Below are 24,233 nucleotides of genomic sequence, written 5' to 3'. Positions count from 1 at the left end.
TCATACTTTTCAAATTGGGATAATTAAATATAATGTCTCCTCTTTCTGAAGGGCATTATATTACATTTAATACATTTATATTAAACACTAATGTACTGTGCATAACATATTTGTCTAAAATTTTAAGACAAAACATAAGATTTTAAAGAAATTTCTTGCTTGCAGTGGGTGCCTTGGGCTACTACAACTCCTATTTCCTATAGCCCAAAACTGTCCAGAGAAACTAACTTATTCTCCCCTCTGCTACAGGGTTTACTTGGGTGAAAAGTGATAATAGTCATGTGTAACTCAGTTTCACTACTCAACAAATGACAATATGCACTCTCACTTCAAATTGTGTCCCAATACTCAAGAAATCGAATTGTTATACTTTATTACAGAATAAAAACAAGAACTTTTTCAAAATGACTGATGAACCATCAATTTTTCTAATATGGCTAGAATCTAGACACCCATTCTTAAATTATCCTCACTCCCTATATATGACAAAGAATGGTGATAAAGATCTTTCTCCAAAGTTCTCATGTTTACAAATAAATATAGTATCTTGGACACTTTGAATATTAGGTTGAGATTCATGGTCTTGTTTAAATCCTAGGAAAAGCTGACATTTTTGTTTTAGCAGGTAATTAGCCTGCTGGTTCAGGCCAAAGTTCCTACCACCTTCCTGTGGGTTGTGGTTCCATCACTGATTCTATTTTCAAACCCGTTTGCAGTGCTATAGGGATGTGTCTCACCGCCCAGTGGACAATAGGAGATCATGTAGCCCTTCACCTCTTAGTCTTGGAATGTTGTTTAGGATCAGATTCCCATATAGGCAGTTCAGAGGCGAGCCCAGGAATTCATAAACAATTTGATGGGGTTGCTTTTCTGAGCTCCTTCCCCTGCAATCTTCCTGGTTCTTTCCAGTTCCCTTAGCCCTTCCTTTTTGGTGCTCCAGCCAAAAAGCTTTGGCTCTAGTTACCCTGCTCCATTGTGCATTTCCTGTAACTGACTAAGCAGCTAGAGGAAATAGAGAAAAAGAACAACAGGGCTTGCTTTAGGCCAGTGATGGCGAACCTATGACACGTGTGTCAGAGGTGACACGCGAACTCATGTTTTTGGTTGATTTTTCTTTGTTAAATGGCATTTAAATATATAAAATAAATATCAAGAATGTAAGTCTTTGTTTTACTATGGTTGCAAATATCAAAAAATTTCTATATGTGACACGGCACCAGAGTTAAGTTAGGGTTTTTCAAAATGCTGACACGCTGAGCTCAAAAGGTTCGCCATCACCGCTTTAGGCTCTTGGGACTATAGCTTCTAAGGCAGTAGAGAAAGGGTCCTCTCCCTCAGAGTTTTAGGGGCCTATGGTGGTTCCCTGCTGTTGCTTTTAATATTCTCAGCATCTAGTAGCATAGCCTTTTTCTCACAGAAGGCACACATTCTGTTTAAAGAAGGAACAGCTCCCATTCTTCAAAGAGACATTTTATAGTTGCTATGTGCTAATAAATGCCCCAAACCTCTGCTAAGGTTTTTAAGAGTCCTGATAATAAGGACTATAGAGCATCCAAATACTTAACATGAACGTGAATCACAGGGGAACCAAATTGCAATTGTATCTTTACAGTTATAAGTACTCTAGAGCTTATAGCCACAGCCTGGATCTTCTTGTCACACATAACTTCTACTGTAACTGCACTCTATTTTAAAGTCAGAGTGTCCAGCTCATTATATACTTTCTTTCCCCATCTCAGCCCTGGAATCCTAATGTAAAATGGTATTTATAAGCTAAAATCTTTACTATTGGGGTATTGTTGCTTCCAGCCCTGCTCAATTGGCAGAGCTAGATAATACATATATAGGATGTCCCCCAAAATTTATCTATACTTTGAATAATTATAAAGGCAATGTTTATTAAAATGATTTCATTTTCAAAATTGTGCTATCAGCAGTTGTTCAAGTGTGTATACATTTTTTTGGGACACCTGTATAAGTGTACACACACACACACACACACACACACACACAGCTGTATTTATTTCTCTATCTGACAAATACATAGTGAAAACACTAAGTCCATACCAACACCTCCAATTCCAACCCAACATTCCAGGATTCATTCTAGTCTTCTCCCTTTCCTATTCATAACTTCCTTCTCCAAGGAGAAACCTGGCTCCCGTTATATTATCTAATATATTTTACTTATTTAACCAGCTTCTTGTATGTAACAAATATCATATCTCTGCTGCCATCTTGGCCTGCATGGAAACCTTTTCATTCCACTTGGACACTGATTCCCTACAATGGACCCAACATGCCTGGCCATACTGCTTACCCATTTGGGCTGATGTTGGGTTGGCTCCTGTGCAGTGATCTGTTAGAGCTCTTACACCCGTGTTTCCACCTGTGGACACGGCTCACTTCACTCGGACTTCAATACCTTATACAAATTATCAACACTCCCATTACCTACACGTAGATGCCCTTCTAATTTTGCTCAGGTTCCAACATCTTGTTCTGGTCGAAAGTGACACCAGACTGCTGCTTTGCATAAATGCCTACATTGCTCAGCCTTATTTAATGTCTTTAAAAATAAACTGTTAGAGAAAGTAGGGGGAAAGGACAATGAAAGGTTCCGTTTGCCCTTTTATCAACACACTATTTGTTTTAACTTTACTCAAAAGTTCTTGTAAATAACTCTGAAGTAATGGACTTATGTATATTTTGCACTTTTTCATTGTAAAGTATAAATACTTAAAATGCTATGCTCCCACTACAAATCTAGCTTTTCAAAAGTGTGAGCAAGCCCGGCTATATGGCTCAGTGGTTGAGCGTCAATCCATGTACCAAGAGGTCGCTGGTTCAATTCCTGGTCAGGGCACATGTCCAGGTTGTAGGGTCAAACCACAGTAGGGGGCATGCAGGAGGCAGCCGATCAATGTTTCTTTCTCTCTCTCCCTCTCCCTTCCTCACTCTAAAATCAATAAAAACATATTTTTTAAAAAGTGAGAGCAATACTTATGGCTTCTCAGAAGTTGTATGAATAGAATCTTTAATTACAAATAATTTGGACGTTTTAAAATTACTTTTTAATTTGAAATAAAATCAAAAGCTCATACCAGCCCAGCCGATGTGGCTCAGTGGCTGAGCGTCAACCTATGAACCCAGAGGTGGCAGGTTCAATTCCCAGTCAGGGCATGTGCTTGGGTTATGGGCTTAATCCCCAGTAGGGGGCGTGCAGGAGGCAGCCGATCAGTGATTCTCTCATCATTGATGTTTCTCTCGCTCTCCCTCTAAAAATAAATAAAAACATATTAAAAAAACCTCATACCAAAACTCTAACTCAAAAACCATCATCATCAGATGAGTAACTTTTGTGCGAAATATGAGATGAGTAGAGCTTATATCCTTTTTATTCATTTTGGAAAAGGGCTGAGATTTGAACTGCTAACTATTCTGAAATGATCAATAACTCTCTAAAGTTTAGAGATTTTAATAGGCTAAAACCCTATGTAGATCCTATGATCATTATAATTGAAAGCAATAATTAAATTACATTTTCCAAATACAAAGAATATATCTTAAGAAAATCTAACATACAAATATTTAGATGAATATAAAATATAAAGGGACTGACTAGAGTTTCTTTAAAAGTAAATTCCCTAAATATTTAAAATAGAATTCAGTTTTAGATACATCTTTTTAGAAAACTCTAGGTTTAAACCAAATTATTTAGAAAATATATCACTTAGAGACACCTGCTTTGAATGTTATACCTTCAAATCTTCCTGGACCAACAGAAATTGAGCTTCAGATGTAGAACTTTAAATGAATATAAAAAGTGCTTAACTACCATTAAAGAAAAAGTCAATGAAATAAAATGCAAATTATTTTTCGTCTTTATGAACTGCTATGCTACAAACTTCTCAATAGAAAATAGTTTAATTATCTCATTATTAGCATAAATGGTTAGAAAAAATAATTCTATTCAGATTTTACTAAAATTGAAAATGCTGGATTCACTTGATGTGAAACTTACATTAACCTCAGATTTATGGTACATACCATCAGGGTCTGATATTATATCTAGAAGAGATTTATCCAGAGTAGTTTTGCTCATTATTTTTTCTTCATATTCAAAATATACATCTAGTTTTCTTGCCTGTTTCAAAATAAATATTAGATTAGAATACCTCAAGTAATAAAAACACATTAAGGGCTTCTCAGCTTACAAGTTTTATTTTCTATGATCAATTTTCAAAGCAAACGTTCATTTCCTAATAGAATTTATTTTAAAGTTTCTTACTTCTGATCATATACTTTATGTAAAAAAACAACAACCAGATTGGCCCTTTGTTTACCATATTTGACTTATAAATTCCAATTTAATTGTCATATTTGTATTAGCAAAGATAAAAACCACACAAATCTCAATTACTGTATAAATCAGTAACTAGCATACAAATAATATTGTATTCCATGCAAATTAGTGGTCATGTTATGGTTATATATATTTTTGTGAACAAATCTACATATTTTTACCTTAACTGAATAGAAAGTTACCCTAAATTATTTTCAATGGTTTTTTAAATAAAACTGTTTTTCCTCATTAATAGCCCCATTTAATACTTTGAAGTTTTAGATATTAGAAAAGTAGTCAAGCTTAGCTTTTTGGTATCACACCTTTTCCCAAATTAAAAATTTGTTGGGTAAAATTATTCAAGTGAAATTAACATGTTAGGATCCTCAAAAGGAAATAAAAATTATTACCAAGTATCTATTAAATTATGTTTCAGATAATACCTAAGAGAGAAAAGAACATGTTTTCTATTGAAGGTGTTAATCTAAGAGTGATTTTCAACCTTTTTCATTTCATGCACACATAAACAAATTACTGAAATTCTGTAGCACAACAAAAATATAGGTTTTTGCTGATCTGACAAAAAAACCCACAGATATAATATTGGTTCATTCACACTGGATGGCTATTATTGTGTTGGCTGTTGTCATTTTTTTATTTGACAATCTAAGGGAAAAGAGGTCAGTACCCCTGACTAAATAGTCAGGTATTGCATGTTTTAAGAATTCTTGCTTCACACTGATAAAAAGTCACTGCTCTAAAAAGGGAATAGAAACCACTTATGAAATAAGTTACCAACGAAGAACCAATATATAAATATAGAACATAAATAAATATATTAAGCTAAGGTGCCAGAATGAAATAGTTAACCAATTGTGGAGGAGGAAGTGGTAAAATCTGAGTTGAATTTTGAAAGTGATTTGAAGGATAGAGTTCATTTCAGTGAAAGGGATCATACCAAGGCATAATCGGATTGGAGAAAACTGACACAAAAGGTAATATACTGTACTCTTCTGTCCTTCGCTTTTACTCAACAAAATACCCTAAATCAGTACATGGAGAATTTCCATATTAATGAGCTCCTGATAAGAGTATAATAAACTTTACAAGTTTTCCTTTTTATAAACTATTTGGCACTTTATCTTCTTCAGACTCCCTGGCATAGGAGCTATCTTAGCTCCTCTACAAAGCTATTTTGAATACCAAAATAGATGAGGTGAAGTCCTAGGAATAAAAAAGTATATTAAAAATGGACAGAAGAAACAGAAAAGAGATCCTAGAAAAGAGACCATAGTAGTGGCTGTGGAAATGGAAAGAAAGAGACAGATACTTAGTAATTAACATGAGAATGGAGATTTAAAGCAAATAATGAAAAAAGTCCAAGCTAACTCGTGAGGAACTAGGATAATGGTAGTAGAAATTATGTTAATGTGAATATTATATTGGGAAAGGCTAATTATCTGTAGACTGAAGCCAGAAATAGAGGGGGTAATGTGATAAAATAAGGTGTTAAGTTTACTTGCAGACCCTCACAATCTGCTCTAGCCAACCTTTTCTGTTTAACTACTATACACTAGGATAGTTCCCTATAGTCACATCAAATAACTCACTGACTTTTGTTCATTAGACATCATTTGTCTAGGCTTAGACTCAGATTATTCTCTTAGCTTTTTAAGAATACATTCCTCTTCCATCACCTGCCTGGTGAATTCTACTCATTCTTCAAGGACTAGCTTCTTTGCAACTCTTTCTTCAATCTCCATTCTTTTCCCTTCTTGCCCCTCCCCCAGTCTCTTTGTCAGCTGGAAGAATTTATTATTCCTTTAAATGTGCACTTTACATTCATTTCCATAATAACAATGATCCCATATACTGGTAATAAAAGGCTAATATGCAAACAGACGGAACCACGAAACAACTGGTCACTATGATGCGCACTGACCACCAGGGGCAGACACTCAATGCAGGAGCTGCCCCCTGGTGGTCAGTGTGCTCCCACAGGGGGAGCGCTGCTCAGCCAGAAGCCAGGCTTACGGCTGGTAAGCGCAGCGGCGGTGGCGGGAGTCTCTCCCGCCTCCACAGCAGTGCTAAGTATGTCTGACTGCCAGTCGGACACCTCCCAAGGGCTCCCAGACCATGAGAGGGCGCAGGCTGGGCTGAGGGACCCACCCCCCACCCAGAGTGAACGCATTTCATGCAGCGGGCCTCTAGTTATACTATATTATTCTCCCTTGTTTGCATGCTACTCTTCTAAAAGAGTAAACTCCCTAGAGTGTATCTAATTAATCATTTAACACTAATAGTCTAATAAGGCATATGGCTTGTAACAAGTACTTGAAAAAATAACTGTTGAATTTCTAAGCTATAAGATCAGGATATATATGGATAAGTAGTCATCTCTGTTTTTTAAAGATATTTAAATTGATTTGATTTGAGAGAAAGGGAGGGGAAAGAGAGAGAGAGAAAGAGAGAGAGAGAAATATCTATTTGTTGTCCCACTCATTTATGGATTCATTGGTCGATTCTTGTATGGGATCGAACTCAAAACCTTGGAATGTCAGGACCATGCTCTAACCAACTGATATACCCAGCCAGAGCCTGATTAATAGTCATCTTTAAAAGTTATGAAAGTAAGAAAAAAAGTCATGAAAGTAGAATAAACTTTTAGAAGTGAAAAATGTAATCAATCAAGTCTTTAGTGATTTGATATATGAAAAGTATGCTAAATGACATAATAGAATCTAATGCATGAACCTACATAAATCAGTGAAGAAACATTAGATCCATTTTGTTCTTCTTGATGTATTAGCTTACACTTTAACTACCTGCATAAGAGAACTAGTATCTTTCAGCATCTATTATGTACAATGCACTTTACAACTATGCTGTTATTTATTCATTCATTCATTCATTTAAAATCCTCACTGGAGGATTTTTTTTCATTGATTGCTAGAGAGAGTGGAAGGGGGAGAGAGAAACATGAGAGACACACATCGACTGGATGCCTCCTGAACTCGCCCCTACCAGGGCTGGGGACCCTGCAACTGAGGCACATGCCCTTAACTGGATATCGAACCTGTGACCCTTTGGACTTCAGGCCGACGCTCTAACCTCTAACAACTGGCCAGGACAACAGTCAAATGTTTTTAAACAGTGAACCTCAGGACCCTCCTTCTCAAACCAAATCTTCTGCAGAACCCTAAACATAAAATAGATTCAAGTTGACCCATTAAAAGTCTCTACAGAGCTCAAGGATATCAGTGAACAGTGTTTAAAAACTAACTTAAATTATCTCATTTTAATTCTTCAAATAATAATATGAGCTAGAAATTATTAGTCTCATTTTAAAGATGAAGAAAGGACACATAGAAACATATACTTATTTTAAGGTTACCAGAGTAAAAGTAGTAGAGTTAAGATTCAAATCCCGTTCAGACTCCAATGTACATCACAGAGAAAGAGCAGGAAAATTATATTTTCCTCAAGTACAATTTTATTTCCTTTGTATATGCTTTATGGGGAAAAAAGTGTATTTTCCAATTAGTACATATTTAGGTTTTTTGTCATACATGTAATTTAGTATATGTGCCACAAGGTTATCTTGACCAGATACATGATATCTATAGGTCCTTTCTCAATTTCTTGAAATAAGGGATCATCCATATAAGGAACAACTTCTGTACAGAAACAACTTCTATAATCCCAAAGACTGATTACTTTTATACACTACTAGAGGCCCAGTGCACGAAGGGGGTCCCTCGGCCTAGCCTGCACCCTCTCGCAATCTGAGACCCCTCGGGGGATGTTGGAGAGCCAGTTTCGGCCCGTTCCCTATAGGCCAGGCTGAGGGACCCCACCATATAAGATCTTTGGTTAATCTCTTCCTGCCTTCCCCCGGGCCCCTTCCCTCTGAGATTCATCCATCTGCTCCATGTTTCCATGCCTGTGGTTTCTGCTCCTGCATTGAGCATCTGCCCCCTGGTGGTCAGTGCGTGTCATAGCTACCATCCGGTCAGCTGGTTGCTTAGGCTTTTATATATATAGATGAGTTCAAAGGAGAATACAATTTGGATAATAAGAGTTATATAGAAAAGAGACAAGTTAAAAATATAAAACAAAATGACAAGGTCAAGATAAATAGATTTTTGGTAGCTTCAATAAATATCAAGAATGAGTAAGAAAGGAATTTTATAGAAAACCAAAGGACTACACATGGAATACAAATTATAGCTAGTGAATATAAATTCTAAGCCATGAATTTCTCAAAAATCCCTTTTAAAAATCAGCTGTCCTCTTTCTTCACAATAATGGAAAACACTTAATAGTTACCTGGGATGTATAAGTACAGTTGACCCTTGAACAATAGGGATTTGAACTGCATGGGTCCTCTTATATGCCAAATTTTTTCAATAAATATACAATTGGCCCTCTGTATCCCTGGGTTTTGCATCCGTGGATTAAATCAACCTCAAACCAAAATTGCTATTTTTTATTTCAACTGAGGGTTGGGTGGTGCCCCTAACGCCTGCTTTGTTCAAGGGTCAAGTATACAAATTTTGACTTTTGAAAATCATTAACTAAAAACATTTGTCATATGACCCGTATAGGACATGAAGTGAATTCCCTTTTCCTTCTGACAATTAAGGAGCATTCATTCCCCACCCCCTGCCCCCAATTTCTCTTTCCATTCTAGGTACAGAAGATACCACCATTGTGGGACTCCCTACTCACTGCTAGCTACGCTTTTCTTCCCTCACCTCAGTCAACGACTGGTTGATGACAAAGTCTACATTGGTACTTCTTGGCCTTCCTTCTCTTCCAATCCTCAATTCTAATCTCTAACATTAGTCAGCAGTGAAAGTAAAGGCAAGAAAAAAGGAGAGTTAACTTTCTTTTACTATTAAGAATCCAAATATTCCTCTCCTCCTATCACAGAAGGGAGAGGGGTTGATAAACCCTTCTCTGTTTCAACACAACATTAGGAATCTTTCATATTATGAATTAAATAGGGTTTGGACAGGGACCAATCACATAGTATCTATAGAAAAGTATATCCTAAGCTAATAGGAACTTAGAACTATACCTTTAGTCAGATATGTATAACCTATATCTAAGTTGAAGATCATTTATGCCCTAGCCTTTCTTGGTCTTTCTTTAAAAAAAAAATATTTTTATTGATTTCAGAGAGAAAGGGAGAGGACGAGAGAAACATCAATGAGAGAGAACCACTGATTGACTGCCTCCTGCACGCCCCAGACTGGGGACCAAGCCCAAAACCCGGGCATATGCCCTGACCAGAAATCAAACCGTGGTCAACACAAAACCACTGAATCACGACAACTGGGATGTTCTTTTTCTTTCTTCTTCTCCTCATGTTTAGGTCCTATCATCTTTTAGGGATGTATATGGATATCCCATCCTCCCAGTGGGTAGCAACTATATGCTGTACTGTAATAGTCTGCATATAACCCCTAGAGTATAAATTCCTTCTGACTACTTGTTCTTTATTGTATGCCTTGTGCCCTGCAAGATGACTGAAATTCTCTAAAAGTACAATTACTTTTTATAATATAACAAAATAGCACATTAATACATTTTCAGTTTTTTACATGTGTATTTTTTTTGGCATATCATATTGGTGAGTTTGAATGGGTCTGTTTAGATGAAAAATTACGTTGCACAAAAATCAGATGATCCATGAACTTACACAGGTGGCTGAAAATGCTTACTTTGGAGCACTTGCTCATATGTCAGAGTGACTTAAGACACCTTGAATAAAATTCATTCTATATAAGGGAATACATCTCTTCTGTGTAGAGATGGGACAATGTACTGGTGGGGAACCTGGTTAGTATCTGGAATGTCTACAACAGGCTATCAACCTTACTACTTGGCTATCTCATTTCCAAATATATACATTTTTTTCACTCAACAAAAATTACTGAACGTCTAGCATTCTAGATCCAAATTTGAATGTGTAACCTCAACTTCTCTGCTGACTCCTATTAAAAGTCCAATAGAAAAAAGTGATAATATGTTAAAGAATGTGCAATTTTTAAATTCTTTCCACTTTAGATACTAAAAGGGTATAAACTTAGAACTTACTACCTTAGTGATTTATAAAACTGCCCTCATTTAATGATATTTTAATATTATACCATTGACTTTCATTAAGTTACCATGAAATCTATGATTGCAACTGGTATTAAAATACTGCATCATCACATAATTCAATTTATCTAGTTATGCCTAACATGAGCAATGTCTTCTGTAATATGATGCCAAGAAACACTTTGCTTAAAATAAAAATAACAGAAATTCTCCTTTTTATAAGAAGTTTTTTGGTTTTTTAAAACTTAATCCCCTCCCTCTTTTTTTAAATCTTGGTTTCCAGAAACTTCAAAGCCAAATTTGAGAATTACCATTATATTATAATGATAACTATATAGCAACTATTCTGAGTTTTTATTTCATTATTTTTATCATTTGTGCTACTTATGAAAGCTGCCTTTAAAACTGTTTTAGAATAAGGAAATTATAAATTCATTCCACATACTGACCCCTACCAAAAATATTTAAATTCTGACAAAAGTGATCATGTAATAAAAAATTAAAAATGTACATGAATTATTCTTTATAGATGACAAGTATTAAAAATACAAATATTATAACCTTATTATAATAAAATATCAAAAACTGCTTTATAATATTTTTGGAAAAAATAGAGGTTTACATGGCACTTGTAAACTAATACAGGTTTTAATTTACTATGACTCTCAGAGGCATTCCGTTGTAATTTATACTACCAATGTGTTGAACTCCTGAAAAAAAGAGCAAATTAAATCCAAAGAAGGCAGATGAAAAGAAATAATAAAAACCAGAACAGAAATCAATGAAATTAAAAATAAGAAAGCAATAGAGAAAAATCACTGGAACCAAAAGCTGGTTCTTTGAAAATATCAATAAAACTGGTAACTCTCTAGTGAGGTTAATTAAGAAAAAAGAAGAAGGAACATGAATAACTAATATCAGAAATGAAATATTACTAGATATCACTAATAAACTCAGGACATTATAAACCAATTCTGTGAAAGACACAACCTGTCAAAATTCACTAATGGAGAAACAAATAATTTGAATGGGCTGATACACCTATTAAAGAAATTAATCAATATTAGTAACCTTCCAAAACAGAAAACATCAGGTCTAGAAGGGCTCACTAGAGAATCCTACCAAACATTTAAGAAAAAAATTATACCATTGCTCTACAATGTCTTCCTCAAAACAGAACGCAAATGAGAAATTAGATGCTTTGCTGCTAAGATCAGGAACAAAGCTAGGATGCTCCTCACATATTCATATTCAACATTATACTAGAAGCCCTAACTAATCCAATAAACATAAAATGAAATAAGAGGTATACAGATAGGGAATAAATAAATAAAATTGTCTTCATTTGCAGATGACATGATTGTCAATGAAGAAAATTCCAAAGAAGCAACAAAAAAATTCTGGAACTAGTAAGTGACAAAGTTACAAGATACAAGGTTAACACTACGGTGTCGGGTGAATTTCCCGCCAAAATATAAGATGGCGCGGGCAATTATTTAGGTTTCCCACGCAAAATCAGGGATTTTTATGATACCTATTACCCCAATGGGTATGAAACGGTTCGCATACGCAGGTAGGTATCTTTGTGAACGGCAAACAAACAAATATTTGGTAATACGCAGTTACAATCGGCCCGAGTTTACACGTTTCCCGCACTCCACCGCAAATCTATATGAACCGAGTTAAGACGGCTCCCTCGGAGTACGCGCAATTCACGCGAGCCGACTTAACTCGTTTCCCGCACTCCAAGTGTTAATATACAAAAGTCAATTATTTTCTAATATACTAGTAATGAACAACTGAAATTAAAAGACAATACTATTTCATTAGTACTCAAAACCAAAATAAATGAAAGTTATAAATCTATTATAAATCTAAAATATGTAGATTTATATGAGAAAAACTACAAAATTTTGAAAGAAAAGAGATATTCTATGTTAATAAATAGGAAGACTCAATACTGTCAATATGTCAGTTCTTCCCAACTTGATGTACAGATTCAACCAATCCCAATCAAAATTGCAGCAAGTTATTTTGTAGATATTGACAAAATGATTCTAAGGTTTGTATGGAGACAAGAAAGACCCAGAATAGTCAACACAATATTCAAGGAGAGAAAAATAAGGAATTGACAATACTTGATTTTTAAGACTTACAAGAAAGCTATAGTAATTATAACTGCAGGGTCCTAGCCATAAAGTAGACAAATATACCAACAGAACAGAAAAGAGAGTGCAGAAATAAACCCATACAAATAAAGTCAACTTATCTTTGACAGAAAAGCAACTGCAATTCAATAAAGAAAAGACATTCAAGAAATGGTGCTGGAGCCTGGCCAGAGTGGCTCAGTTGGTTGAGTGTCATCCTAGTACCGAAAGGTTGCCGGTTCAATTCCCAGTCAGGGCACATACCTGGGTTGCGGGTTTGATCCCCAATTGGGGCGTGCTCAGAAAGTAACTGATCAATATTTCTGTTTCTCTCTCTCTCCCTTCCTCTCTGTAAGCATGTCCTCAGGTGAGGATTTTTAAAACATTTAAGAAATTTAAAAAATGGTTCTGGAACAACTGCATATCTACAGGTAAAAAAATTAATCTAGGCACAAACCCTACAATTTTCACAAAAATTAGCTAAAAATGGATGATAGACCTAAATGTAAACTGCAAAACTATAAAACTCCTAGAAGATAACTTAAGAGAAAATTTAAATCTTAGGTATAATGATGAATTTTTAGATACAATACCAAAGGCACAATTAATGAAAGAAATAATAAGTTGAACTTAATTAAAATTAAAAGTTTCTGTTCTGTGAAAGACATTGTCAAGAGAATGAGAAGACAATCTGTAGACTGGGAGAAAATATTTGCAAAAGACATCTGTTCAAAGGACTCTTTCTTCCCTCTGCCCCAAAAGTACAAATAATTCTTAAAACTCAACAATAAGAAAACAAACATTCTGATTTAAAAATGGCTCAAAGACCTGAACAGACATCTCACCAAAGATACAGATGGGAAGTAAGCATATGAAAAGATGTTCCATATCGTATGTCATTAGAGATTTGCAAATTAAAACAATCGATGAGAATGGCTGAAATCCAACAATGACAATACCAAATGCAAGCAAGGCTATGGCGCAGTAGGAACTCTCACTCATTGCTGGTGGGATTGCAGTGGTACAGCCACCCTGGAAGACAGTCTGGCAGCTGGCAGTTTGTTAAATCTAAACATAATGTTACCATATGATTCAGCAATCACACTCTTTGGTATTTACCCGACAGAGATGAAAACTTATATCCACCCAAAAACCTTCACGTGAATGTTTATTGCACCTTTATTCATAACTGTCAAAAATCTGGAAGCAACCAACATATCCTTCAATAGTTGAATGGATAAACAACTGGCACATTTAGACAAAAGAATATAGTCAGCAATAAAAAGAAATGAGCTACCAAGCTATGAAAAGACATGGAGGAATCTTTTTTTTTTTTTTTTTAAATATATTTTATTGATTTTTTACAGAGAGGAAGGGAGAGAGATAGAAAGTTAGAAACATCGATGAGAGAGAAACATCGACCAGCTGCCTCCTGCACATCTCCCACTGGGGATGTGCCCGCAACCCAGGTACATGCCCTTGACCGGAACCGAACCCGAGACCCTTCAGTCGCAGGCCGATGCTCTATCCACTGAGCCAAACCGGTTTCGACTGGAGGAATCTTTTTATTTTTTTTATTTTTTTGTTTTTTTAAAAATATATTTTATTGATTTTTTTTTTACAGAGAGGAAGGGAGAGAGATAGAAACATCAATGAGAGAGAAACATCAATCAGCTGCCTCCTGCACATCTCCTACTGGGGATATGCCCGCAAACCAAGGTACATGCCCTTGACCGGAATCGAACCTGGGACCTCTCAGTCCGCAGACCGACGCTCTATCCACTGAGCCAAACCGATTTCGGCTGGAGGAATCTTAAATGCATATTTTGACATGAAAGCAGCCAATCTGAAGTGGCTACACACTATATGATTTCAACTCCATGACATTCTGGAAAAGATAACACCACGGAGATAGTAAAAAGATCAGTGATTATCAGGGACTCAGGGGAAGGAAAACAGAGATGAAAAGGTGGAGCGCAGGTGATTTTTAGGGCAGTGAAACTTCTATATGATACTGTAATAAGGATCTATGTTGTTATACACTTTTCAAAACCCATAGAATGTACAACACAAAAGAGTGAAGCCCAATAAACTATGGACTTCAGTAATAATGTATTGATGTTGGCTTATCAATTTTAACAAATGTACCACAGTAATGCAAAATGTTAATAATAGGGGAAACTGGGGGTGGGTGGTATATAGAAATTCTCTGTACTTTTCACTTATTTTTCTACGAAGGCAAAACTTCTCTAGCTTTTCTGCACTATTGTGAAAGGGGCCCATATGGCATTGTTCTTGGTTCCCAGGTAACTTAAATGGAAACTTCCACAATGTCCGGAGCCCTTCAAGTTCCACAAATGAAGGAGGAGGATATCCTCAAATTCCTTGCAGCAGGAACCCACTGGCACCAACCCTGACTCCCAAATGGAACAGTCCATCTACAAAAGGAAGAGTGTTGGAATCTACATCATCAATCTGAAGAGAATCTGGCAGCTTGTGCCACTGTTGCCACTGAAAACCCTGCTGAGGTCAGTGCCATATCGTCCAGGAATACCGGCCAGTGAGCTGCGCTGAAGTTTGCTGCTGCCACTGGAGCCACTGCTATAGCCGCTTCACTCCTAGAACCTTCACTACCCAGATCCAGGCAGCCTTCCGGGAGCTGGGACTTCTGGTGGAACTGATCCCAGGGCTGACCACCAGATCTCACAGAGACATCTTATGTTAACCTGCCTCCCCCTGCTCTGTGTATCACAGACTCTCCTCTGAGCTAAGTGGGCATTGCCATCCCTTGCAACAACAGAGGCTCACTCAGTGGGTCTGCTGTGGTGGATGATTGCCCAGGAAGTACTGCGCATGAGTGGCACCATCTCCCATAAACACCCATGCCTGAACTCTACAGAGACCCTGAAGAGATTGAAAAGGAAGAGCTGGCAGCTGCTGGAAAGGCTATGACCAAGAAGAAATTTCAGGGCGAATGGGCTGCTCCAGCTCCTGTGTTCACTGCTGCATAACCTGAGGTCACAGACTGGTCTGAAGGTGCGCAGATGCTCTCTGTGCCCATTCAGCCGTTTCCTACTGAAGCCTGCAGCGCTCAGCCTGCCACTGAAGGCCGGTCTGCAGCCCCCACTGCTCAGCCCACTAAATGGGTAGGAATAACCACTGAGTGGTCTTAAGCTGTTTGTCCACAAACTCTTAAGAGTGAAAATAGGGTTGACGGAAAATAGTTGCTAAAAACAAAACAAACTACTCTAAAAAACAGTCTGTAATTTAAAAGAACAAAATCCAAAAATGGTATGTATATGATGGAAAACAAAAGAAAGGGTCGCATTTAATAAAGTGTTTGCAAAATCTTGGGAAAATGTACGGTATGTAGCTTTGAATAATAATCTCTCACTTTTACTTCTTGATGGGTACTATATAAAATGGCTCAACAGAAAAGAATACACAGATGATTTGGTCTGTGCTTCAAAATATATATATATATACATCAGTCTAACATTTATAATAAATATGCAGAGTACATAATACATTTGTTTGTGTGTATTTATGTTTGTTATCAAGTCAATATGTGACCCTAGCGTGGAATTCGATTCCTGAGATACTTATCAGCACTTCAATAATTTACCCTTTAAAAAAAAGTCCATTGTTTTAAAAAGTATACTTGTTTTATAAAACTTAACTTAAACTTGGACTACTAAATTTTCATTGCCTATTTAAGCATTCATAGATATAAAAGATCAGACTATTTTTTAAATGAATTGAATAAACACATTAAATGATCAAATATTTTAATAAGACAAATGGAGTCCCTACTTCCCTCTATTTTGTGTTTGCTGAAATTACTTCTGATTCTAAAGCTGCTCTGTTTTCACTGAATTTTTTAAAAATTATTTTAATTAATTTTTTTAAAGAGAGGAGAGGAAGAGAGAGAAACATCCACATGAGAGCGAAACACTGATTAGCTGCCTCCCGCACACCTCCACCCAGGAATCCAGCCTGTAACCTGGGCATGTGCCCTGACTGGGAATCAAACCAGTAACTGTCAACCCGCCCCTCCCCCCCCCCGCCCTGCCCTCCCTTTCCATGGCATGGGATGATGCCCAACCAATTGAGCCACACAGGCCAGAGCTCATTGAATTTTTGGTGGATATGTTTTAAGAACTACAGTATGGTAATGCATGGGACTTAAAAGTAAAAAAGCCAAAGTTCAATTTCAGGCTCTGGCTTTAAGCCAAGTACTCAGTACCTCTGAGATTCATATTCCTACATAGAATAGGGGAACATAATCTATCATGTTAAATTATCTGACATATAAGTTGCCAAAAAAGTTTGTTCTTCCTTTTAAAAAACAAAACAAAATACCATGTGTTCACATTTTCCATCTAAGGATTGTGATTTAAGGATGCTATGTTTGATCATAAAATATTTGTGAAGTATAAAGCATTAAGGTACTGTAGTAAAATCAAGCTCATTTACATAGCATCTTAAAATAGATGTTATTTTTAAGGTACTCTAGCACTCACATAACATCAGGGTGTAAATATTTTCACTAGAATTAAAATAAGAACCATCCACAAAACTGTACATTTTAGGTAATCAATAAGGAAAGAAAGCAACAATGGTACTATGAGAAGGAGCTAAGTAAAAGAATGTAAAATTCTTTAAGGCATATATTTAAATGAAACATTTTTTGCTTCACTGAGTAACAAGGAAAAATGGCATGGCAAGAAGACAGCAAGACAAAATACAAAGACTGCCAAGTTTGAGTTCCAACCCTGCCATTAACTAGGAAACATTTAACCTGTTTTGGAGGTAAGAGAGAAATTCCTTCATTTACAAAATAAGAATATTTCACAAAATATATTCTGCAGACTGCTACTTCTCAGAGTTGGTTATAAGAGGTATTACCTAAAAGTGTTTCAAAGTCAAAAGAGTTTGAGAAATACTGGCTAATTAAGTTTTCTAAATACATGACTTGCAGACTACTTTATATATTACATTGCATGGTGAATCTCCAAGAGGAGAATATAGTAAGTTTTATTTCTAACCTTATTTGACTAGGGAAGAAACCTCACTAATGTGTAGAATCTACTTAGAACTCTGTCCCTAGGTACCTTCTAGCTTGACAGTCTTAAGTTCCACGGTAGGTTCACGAAGGACTCTGGAAAATAGAGACCAAAGAACAGAGGAAATTGTAAGGGCTATGTTTGACTCTGACTTTCTACTCTAATTTATACATCCCTGATTCTCATTAATCATTCTCTACTCAGCTATTGTATGTGCTGTCATTGTAAGCTACCTCAGAACAACTCAAGGTATAAATAAATAAACTCTGAGGAATTTAATTAAAAAATAAGGACTGCATCTGTACTCTCCTTTTATTTTAAACACTAGAGGCCTTGTGCACGAAATTCATGCACTTGGGAGGGAGGGGTCCCCTCGACCCAGCCTGTGCCCTCTCGCAGTCCAGGAGCCCTTGGGGGATGTTCGACTGCTGGCCGTCAGACATCCTTAGTGCTGCCGCGGAGGTGGGAGAGGCTCCCACCACCATCGCTGTTCTCGCCAGCCATGAGCCTAGCTTCTAGCTGAGCAGCGCTCCCTCTGTGGGAGCACACTGACAACCAGGGGGCAGCTCCTGCTTTAAGCATCTGCCCTGTGGTAGTCAGTGCGCATCATAGCGACAGGTCATTCTGCCGTTAGGTCTATTTGCATATTAGCCTTTTATTATACAGAATTTTACTCTTTGTTTCAATTTGCTTCTATTTTCTGCATTTATCTTACTGCCTGTTTCTGTAAGGAAAAAAAATCTATGAAAATATTTTGGGCTTACCTATTCACAAATTGTGTACTATATTCTGTTTCTTGCTATTCTAGGTCACTTTAAACCTAAAGTGAAAAATTCTCATTACCAAAATTAATCTTTGGTTTTCTCAATGACTTAAAAAAATATGTTTATCTGTAAAATAAATTATTTAAAATACATAACCACTAACCTTTGTTTGAATTTTTGAAGGGTAACTGACATACAATGCACAGAATTTGGTAAATTTTAACATATGTATGAATTCATGAATACAATCCAGATAGAGCACATATCATTCATTACCCAGAACAGTTTCCTTATTGTAATGCATCCCTTTTTACCCTCAACACTCCTCTTCCTGTCCCTAGATAAGCACTGATCTACTTTCTGTTACTATAGATCAGCTTCGTTTTTACAAATTTATGTAAACTGAAAGATTATGTACTCTTTTTTAAAATTAAATTTTGGGGGTGATATTGGTTAATACAATTATATATACAGTTCTATAATATATCATCTGTATATTGCATTGTGTGCTTACCACTCAAAGTCAAGTCTTAGGCACAGTCACCGAGAGTAAACAAATGCACACAGCTGGGGTGCTACTTAGTGCATCTGAGAACATCGACTGCAGGTGTTAAAACTGCCGCAGAAAGTCATGCCAGGAGACAACAGAACCAATAACTGCAAGTGATGTGGTGTAATCACTCACAGAACACCGTTTACCAGCAGTGACTCTTGGGTTTAAATATGTAGACTATAGTTGCAGATATGTAATATTTATGTTGCCGAAATTACTACAGTGTTTTTTCCAACATATGGCCTATCTGCTAAAATTTGTTAAAAATAATAGTGAATTAGTAACAAAACAAAACAAAAAATAACTTAATTGAGTTATAAGCAAATCTTGGTTAAAAGCTTTTTAAAATTAACAGGGTATTAATTTTCACATATGACATATGGACTGGAAATTTTGTCCATTAAATCCGAACTCTGTTAAATCGAGGTCTGCAAAATCAAGGGTTTACTGTGTACTTTTCCCTTTTTTAAAAAATGTGACTCCTTTCACTCTATTTTGAGATGCACCCATGTTGTTGCATTTAACAATAGCACTTTCCTTTTTATCGCTGATTAGTATTCCATTGAATAGATATACCATGATTTGTTTATCCAATTTACTAGTATCTGATGATATTTGGGTTGTTTCCAGTTTTCGGGTATTATAAAAAACACAGCTATGAACATTTGTGTACAATGAACATATGCTTTCATTTATATTGAGTAAATGCCTTGGAGTGAAATGGCTGGAACATATGATAGGTTTGTATTTAACATTTTAAGAAACCGACAAATTATTTTCCAAAGTGGATGTACCATTTTACATTTCTACCAGCAATTTATGAGTTCTAGTTCCTCTGTATCTTTGCCAAAGGTTAACATGATCAATCCTTTTAATTTTAGACACTTTAATAGATGTGTTCTGGTATCTCATTGTGGTTTTAGTTTGCATTTTTCTAATGACGATTGATGTGGAAACTTATTTGTTATCTGTATTTTTTTAAAGTCAAGTCTCTGTTCAAATACTTTGGCCATTTTTTAAACTGAATTGTTTATTTCTTATTATTAGGTTTTGAGAAGTCTCATTTCTTTAAAGTAACCTTTATGAATCTATTAAACTAGGTCTTGCTAAATGATAATGCTTCATCTTCACAAAAACAGATGGCAGAGAAGTGAAAGCGAAGAGCTAGAGAAAAGTAATTTCACACTTTTTTTTGGAGATGTGTAAGTAGTCTCCAGAAATTCAGTGTGTGAGAAGTTGAAGGGTATTCTACTCATTTAAGAGCTATCTTTGATCATACTTAAGGTAAGAAATACGTATTCAAATTCCAGTAATGATTAGCCTTATTTGGGATGAGAAGAGGTAGAAGATAGTAGTAGTTTGTTCATGGGGACTTCCTGTTACAGAATGCATTTTCCCCCTGCCTTGAAGAAAAGATAACTAGGTCATAAGAATATTCACTTGGGCCCTAACTGGTTTGGCTATGTGGATAGAGTGTTGGTTTGCGGACTGAAAGGTCCCAGGTTCGATTCCGGTCAAGGGCATGTACCTTGGTTGCGGGCACATCCCCAGTAGGGGGTGTGCAGGAGGCAGCTGATTGATGTTTCTCTCTCATCGATGTTTCTAACTCTCTATCCCTCTCCCTTCCTCTCTGTAAAAAATCAATAAAATATATATTTTTTAAAAAGATTTAGTTGGCATGTATATTGGAGAAGAGATCATTTTAAATACATCAGTCAAAATCCAGCCAGAGAAATGCTCTAACTTCTAGTACAGTAAAATTCCTTCCCTACTGTGATCAAGAGAGTGGTTAGCAGTTAATCAAAGCCAGTTAATATAAAGAATGATTAAAAAAGATGTGTTGTATATATACATTTTAAACATTGCCTTTTAACTTAAGATCTAAAATGTACAATTGTACGTCAATCTACTGACATTTTTTCTTTCTTGCATAAAGTACACCTATAAGGCATCACCTATGATTTCCGGTTTCAGTTTCTTTCAAATGGACCAAAAAAATTTGTAGACATTTGCAAAGCAATTTTAGTACTTTGGAAATTTTCCAATCGTATAGGTTTTTTTTTTTTTACCCCCCTACTAATTTAAACAATAATTAGATCACCACTTCATTGAGTCTTTCTAAGATGTGAACTTAAGTTTTATACACATAATACTCTTTTCCTATTCATAAAATGATAGGTTGGAATTAAATACAAATAGCTATTTTTGGTAAGCTAAAAATTCCACTTGTAAAACATACTAGCTGTCAGTTGTCAACATGTCAATATTGTGGCCAGTTAACACTATGTTTTACAGAGAGAATGAAGGGTATCAATTAATTTGGTGTGGAGACCAATTAAGAGAATTTCTAAAAATTAACCCCTGGAGAAGGGGTTGTGGTTAAAAGCTAGCACTGCTAGCAGGGACTAAGCCTTGCTCAGAGTGAAGACCTAGGGCTATACATGTTTGCTTGATCAGATGACGTCTTTAGACCTCGTAACTTTCTCCACAGGAAGTAGTAAAACAAAAATGATGATTCAGCACCAATGAAGACTCAATCCACACAGCTTACTAACAGTTTGTTCTTTATTGGCTACAAGAGGATGAAGCATTCTGATGCCACAGCTCTTCCTCTCAAAGGGGAGCATTAGGTGAAAGAGCACATAATGCCACTTCTCTCTCTCACATACTATGATTTACAAGTAGGTATTTTTTCCTATTCTTAGGTGTCAGATGCTAAAGAGTATTTAATTCAATTTAACCATAAAAAAAAATTTAAATCTGGCCTAGCTGGTTTGGCTCAGTGGATAGAGCGTTGGCCTGTGGATTGAAGGGTCTGGGGTTTGATTCCAGTCAAGGGCACATGCCTGGGTTGTGGGTTTGATCCCCAGTAGCGGGTGCAGGAGGCAGCCAATCAATGATTCTCTCTCATCATTGATGTTTCTCTCTCTCTCCCACTCTCCCTTCCTCTCTGACATCAATAAAAAAACATTTTAAAAAAAATCTGTCTGCAAATTATTTAAGTAGTCCCAGAAGCCATTCTTTAATAACCAGCAAGTGGGGAAAATCATATTTGTACGAGAAATAAAAGAACTACTAAAGGAAAGGTTTAAAAGTTATGAATTACAGAGCTTCTGGTCAAGATAACAGAGTAGGTAAATGCGATACATAAATATTCCCACAACCACGTCAGAATTACAACTAAACTAAGAAACAACCATCATTGAGAACCTCATGAAATGTAGCTAAACAGAAGTCCTATAGCTAAGGATTTACAGAAGAAGCACATGGAGACTGGTAGGAGGGGTAGAGATGCGGAATAGGCTGGCCCCACACCCACATGTGGCAATTAAAAATCAGAGGGGTATCTTTGGTACAGAGATCCCCCCCTGAGGGTCAAAGTGTCCCAGCCCCTTCCTAGCTCCCTCTTCCCCAGCTCAGGGTTCCACAGGAAGAGAAGTCCCTATAACTTCCGGCTGTAAAAACCAACAGGGAGACTGAGGGAGACTGAGGGCTGCTGGAGTCCCAGGCATTCTTTGTAAAGGGCCAGCACACGGACTGACTGGAACTCTCTCGCTCTGACCTCCAGTGTTGGGACAGCAGTTTGAAAGGCACCAGGGACATACTGAGAGGAACTGAATTGTCTGGCTTTGGGGTGAGTGCTGGCAGAGGCCATTCTTCCTTTGCTGAGCCCTCTTCCTACAGAGCAGGCAGGTTGAGTTTCCATCAACCTGGCTAATTCTGTTCCTCCTACCCTGGTGATAACCTGAGAACCCGCCCCACTTTCACTGGCTTTTCCATACAAACGGCCTATCTTGGCTTATGCTGTGAACTTTCCTAAAATCTCCCATGGACCTCAGGTAAACAGATCTAGGCAGTCTTTTTCCACTTTATAGAAATTTTACATATAAAACAGGAAAAATATCAGCAGAACCACTTAGGCTGAACATTTATGTTTCTATTCCTGTAGGTACATGAAAACAGCAATTATCAATATGAAGATGTGGAACAAAGAAAAAATTAGGTCGTCAGCTTAATAGAAATTTGCAGATTTAAATTCCATGCTGCACAATACTCATTATCTATCTATATTAGCTCCTTTCTAACCCTCTGTGACTTTTTAAATAATTAAAAAAAGAAAACATTTAAGTTCCTTTTCTATAAATCCAAGATACTATCAACATCTTTGACAGGCAGCTGGCATATCCAGCTTTTTTACATTGCTTTTCAAATGTTTATTAAATGGAAAGTAGGGGTCACATCCTAGCACATGGTCAAGCTGTCACTAGAATTCAGTTCCATGTCCAGAGAATAAATACCTGTACAATGCTGGAACTAAGTCAAGCCAATATCAGGTAATCATGAATGAAGTAAAGAGAAAAAACTATAACAACATATATAAGATCCAATTTATTTGTTTCAAAATCACAGTACAACAGAAAATAGTAAGAAGCTTAAATGCTAATAGACTCATCTAAAACTAAAAAGTTCAGGACCAAATTACATAATGAAATGATAATATTAATAGCTATTTTAGATATTACTACAATAAAACGAAATGTCTAAATCTGTATTACTGATGGTGAGATACAGCTCTACTATTAACAGAATAATATGTATAAAAATTATATTGTGGGGGGATAAAAGTTAAATTTACCTTTATATGTTCTAAAACAGCAGTAGCAACATTTGTGTGGAGATCAATAAGTCTTTTTTTTTCAAGGAGTTCTGGCAAAGAACTACAAGTATCAAAAAATTGAAAATTAACCATTATATTTTCTAAGAAAATGACATAGACCTTAATAAAACCCACACCTGGCTATGCTCTTTGAGGAAACTTAAGTAAAACATAACAAAATGACAAGTTAAACTATCAACTGGATGTAATCTCTAGGCTTGATCACATAGAGTATTTATTACTCTAATGCAGATGAAGTGCTTCTTTTCTTAGTTTAAAATAATCTGCCTCCCAAATATCATTACTCCACTGTTCACTTTCTGGTTCCAATATCTGGAGGCTTAGAATAAAATCAGATTAATGGAAATATGATTGTACTTATAGTTCTAAAACAGTTTTCCTCTCTCATTAAGAGCATTTAAAGTATCTAAAAGAAACTGCTTAACCTTTAGTTAATAAATAGTAGCAATGATAAATTTAATAACTTGCATTACTTTATCAATATTATCTTCTTCGTAGAATTATCCACATTATACAATACTCCAACTAGTGAAAGAAGCAAATGATCTGTTATATAAGAGAACTTAGAT

General features: G+C 36.2%; 1 protein-coding gene and 1 pseudogene across 3 annotated transcripts in view; one reads left to right on the top strand and one right to left on the bottom strand.

Moving 5' to 3' along the window:
- Positions 1–16,088, top strand: part of LOC139018709 (small ribosomal subunit protein uS2 pseudogene) — a 114,518-nt pseudogene extending 98,430 nt beyond the window's left edge.
- The window catches only part of SCFD1 (sec1 family domain containing 1), a 125,043-nt gene that overhangs the window by 57,917 nt on the left and 42,893 nt on the right, over positions 1–24,233 (bottom strand). For all 3 annotated transcript variants that reach the window (XM_070427379.1, XM_070427388.1, XM_070427397.1), the window contains 2 exons: positions 23,623–23,704; positions 4,051–4,147 (listed from right to left, as the gene is read on the bottom strand). In XM_070427379.1, the coding sequence (XP_070283480.1) occupies positions 4,051–4,147; positions 23,623–23,704 (179 nt within the window). The remainder of the gene's footprint in view (positions 1–4,050; positions 4,148–23,622; positions 23,705–24,233) is intronic.

Source organism: Myotis yumanensis, unplaced genomic scaffold, assembly GCF_028538775.1.
Source record: "Myotis yumanensis isolate MYYU_CA2020_CCGP unplaced genomic scaffold, mMyoYum1.0.hap1 SCAF_1, whole genome shotgun sequence".
Lineage (NCBI taxonomy): Eukaryota > Metazoa > Chordata > Mammalia > Chiroptera > Vespertilionidae > Myotis > Myotis yumanensis.
Note: the sequence above shows the minus strand (reverse complement) of the source record. Positions and strands in the feature narration are given on the sequence as shown.